The sequence below is a fragment of the Poecilia reticulata genome, linkage group LG17 (genome assembly GCF_000633615.1).
Source record: "Poecilia reticulata strain Guanapo linkage group LG17, Guppy_female_1.0+MT, whole genome shotgun sequence".
In the NCBI taxonomy this organism is placed as follows: domain Eukaryota; kingdom Metazoa; phylum Chordata; class Actinopteri; order Cyprinodontiformes; family Poeciliidae; genus Poecilia; species Poecilia reticulata.
The window spans coordinates 17,689,279-17,692,571 of NC_024347.1; the positions used below are offsets into that span (position 1 = coordinate 17,689,279).

General features: G+C 44.9%; 1 protein-coding gene across 1 annotated transcript in view; it reads right to left on the reverse strand.

Moving 5' to 3' along the window:
* The window catches only part of ptch2 (patched 2), a 31,116-nt gene extending 30,265 nt beyond the window's left edge, over positions 1–851 (reverse strand). The window contains exon 1 of the mRNA XM_008434165.2: positions 171–851. Within this exon, the coding sequence (XP_008432387.1) occupies positions 171–317 (147 nt within the window). The 5' untranslated portion in view covers positions 318–851. The remainder of the gene's footprint in view (positions 1–170) is intronic.
* Between the last annotated feature and the right edge of the window lie 2,442 nt (positions 852–3,293).

Sequence of the window (3,293 nt, forward strand, 5' to 3'; positions counted from 1 at the left end):
ATAACCCAGATCCTGATTCTATACAGGGAATTCAAAACCCCAACTCTGGTTCACACACGCACTCTCAAATCGGGTTCAGATGAAAGCTTTTTTTTTTTTTTTTTTTTCATTCACTTTTGCCGACTTGAATGAGAGTAAATCCCGCACAGGCTGCGAGTGAAATGCATCACCTTTGAGATCTGTTTAAGTGCGTAAGCGGCATGGCAGTAGCTGGGTCTCCGCTGCAGGTCTGTGTGCGCAGGCGGCTGAGAGCGCGTATAACTCGGGGGTAAATCTCCAAAGACGCCGGACCCTGGGACCCCGCGATCCGCGGCCATAGTCCAAAGAGAGTGATCGGGGCGCGGAGCGATGCGAAGGGGAATCGATGCTCGACGTTCAGGAAAGGCAGTAATCCGACATAGACGTGGAGCGCATCCAGCACCACCGGCGACAAACTCGCTTTTCTACTCTTCCACGGAGCCAAACAAGTCTCGAAACTCCATCCCGACATTATGCGCCGAAATCCGTATAGATCCTTCAGTCTTCATTCGTCCCGAGAGTTGGTGAAACTGCGTCTCAGAGAGGAGCTGTAGTAGTAGTAATAGTAGTAGTAGTAGTAGTAATAGTAGTAGTAGTAGTTGGAAAGCCTAACAGTCTGAGTCCGTCCGTGTCAAGTCTAACTCCGATCCCGTAGCGGTAACATTTGGAGAAGTTCGCCTCTCGGCAAATCCTGAAAAGGGAGGTTTGATGGAAAAGTGCTCCGGCTCCCATTGGCCAAGGAAGAGGCAAATTACTTTGCAAACATCGCCTATTATTAGCTGCTAAGCAACAGCTCACCAAAGTGGAGAGAGAGGGGGACCACCCAGGCTGCCGCTGCCTGGGCTGGTGTGGGGAGARGGAGGTGGAGGAGGGCGGAGTGGGTGAGGGAGGGACGGAGAGAGAGGAACTCTTTCAATAAACTCTGCACGCGCGCACGCGCACGGTCCTCGTGCACAAGCCCTCTCGAGCTCGTCTAACCATTCCCAGCGACCTTCCAGTTTGCACATGCCGTCAATTGATGAAGCWGCAGCGCCGGGCATGCATGCAGACAGTTCTCAGCTCCGCTGTTTCATCAGCGCAGGCCAATCAGCGAGAGAAGAAAAGTTAATTCAGCTTTTCAGACTGGAATGTAAACATGTGATTCCGTTTTTCTTTTCTCTCTCTCGCTCTGCACGTTTTGTGTGTGGGAATTGCGGATCTTTTAACACTCTTCCTATCACTGTAGCCCATCTCATGTGTGAAAAGGCTNGGAGTGGGTGAGGGAGGGACGGAGAGAGAGGAACTCTTTCAATAAACTCTGCACGCGCGCACGCGCACGGTCCTCGTGCACAAGCCCTCTCGAGCTCGTCTAACCATTCCCAGCGACCTTCCAGTTTGCACATGCCGTCAATTGATGAAGCWGCAGCGCCGGGCATGCATGCAGACAGTTCTCAGCTCCGCTGTTTCATCAGCGCAGGCCAATCAGCGAGAGAAGAAAAGTTAATTCAGCTTTTCAGACTGGAATGTAAACATGTGATTCCGTTTTTCTTTTCTCTCTCTCGCTCTGCACGTTTTGTGTGTGGGAATTGCGGATCTTTTAACACTCTTCCTATCACTGTAGCCCATCTCATGTGTGAAAAGGCTGGAGAGCCTCTCATTTGTGACAAAATCCCCAAATCAGGAGGTCTTTTTTTKTCTTTTTTTTTTTTTYCGTCAGATCTGAGTCTTTGGTGTATGAGCAGTTTGCAGCAGACAGCTGTGGTTAGTGCTTCAACAGCACCTTGCTAAAGTGGGCTTAGTCAGACCCCTTGAGATTTATAACATTTTGGTACTTTACTACCTTATGTGTATTTTATTAGCAATTAATGAGACAGAATCAGACAAAATAGTGTTTGATAGTGAATTGGAAGAAGAATCAGAGATTGTTTTCAGATTTAGCAGCTAAATGAAAGTCATAGATATTGGCATTTTAGCCCACCGGTTTTATACAAAACATAAATGGAGAGCATTTTTAAAGATGAGCTTTTTGATTTTCCATCACATACATTCTCAGCTGGATTCACATCTGGACTTTGACTGGGCCTTTCTACCGCGTGAAAAATGCTCTGATCTTACTTATTTCATTAAATGCTATCATGCTGAAAGGTAAAACTCCAWTCCAGAACCGGTTTTCTTCTTGCATTTGGGGACATCAGCTCTGACTAGATTCTCTGTTGAAAAACAAGCATCTCCACAGGATGATGTTGCCACAGCTATGCGTTACCATAGAAATGTTCTCCTCAGGGTTGTATCCAGCACTTATTTTCCGCCACACATAATTGTTTTTTTTTTGCACATTAAAAGAAGATGAATACAAACTTACATCAAWTTAATTTTTTTATTTCTTTCAGTAAAAATGTCAATGTTCCTTCCACTCCACAGCTATGTTCTACTCTGTGCAGGTCAATCACATAAACCTCCAATGATATACGCTGAATTTTTATTTTAACTCTACAAAACATTTATGATGTATTAATACTTTCAGAAGGCAATTTGCACCAATAACTGTAACTTTCCTACTCTTGGGSCCAAAGTCATCTACAAAAGAAAAATGTAACTGTTCTCTCCTGTAAAAGGACAACAACAACAACAAAAAAGTAAGCAAAGGAGGTGTGTACTGTAGTAATTTTTCTACACACACATCCTTTTTGTCAACACCTCGGTGCTGCCTGGTTCAGTGTGACAGCCGTATCTCTAAGCAGGTTTTTGGAAAACGTCCATGTCTCACCATGCATGACTTCATAGGTTCAGAAAGCAGAGAGCGGGAGAGAAAATAAGTAAAGAAAGAAATGAGCAAAGGAAGAAGGAGAGGAAGAAAGAAAGAAGTAAAGTGATGAACAAGAAGAGAGAAAGAAACAGAGAGAAAGAAAGAGGGGAAAAAAAATAAAGCATTCCCAAACCTGACTTAATTTTTAGTGCTCTGCTAATACGAGCCCCCGTTGGCCCCACTYATGACTGTATGAGGGTGAAGAACAAACACAACCCGATTAGAGTCATTCTCTACCTAAACATCATTCTGAGCCGGCGTGAGGAACATTTGTCAGGCGGCTGGTGCTAATGTGGAATCTTTTAGGTGCCAGTAAAACAATCTGAGCTSAAATTGAAGCGATTTGTTGCATACACAGGTGACGCTGTGAGAAGCCRGGTTTTTTGCCGACAGCGATGGAGGTGCGTGGAGGTTTAATGTTGCAGTTTGATGTTGAACTACTGGTTCCATCATCACTGTTTTGCAAAATAAAATAAAACAGGCTTCAGTG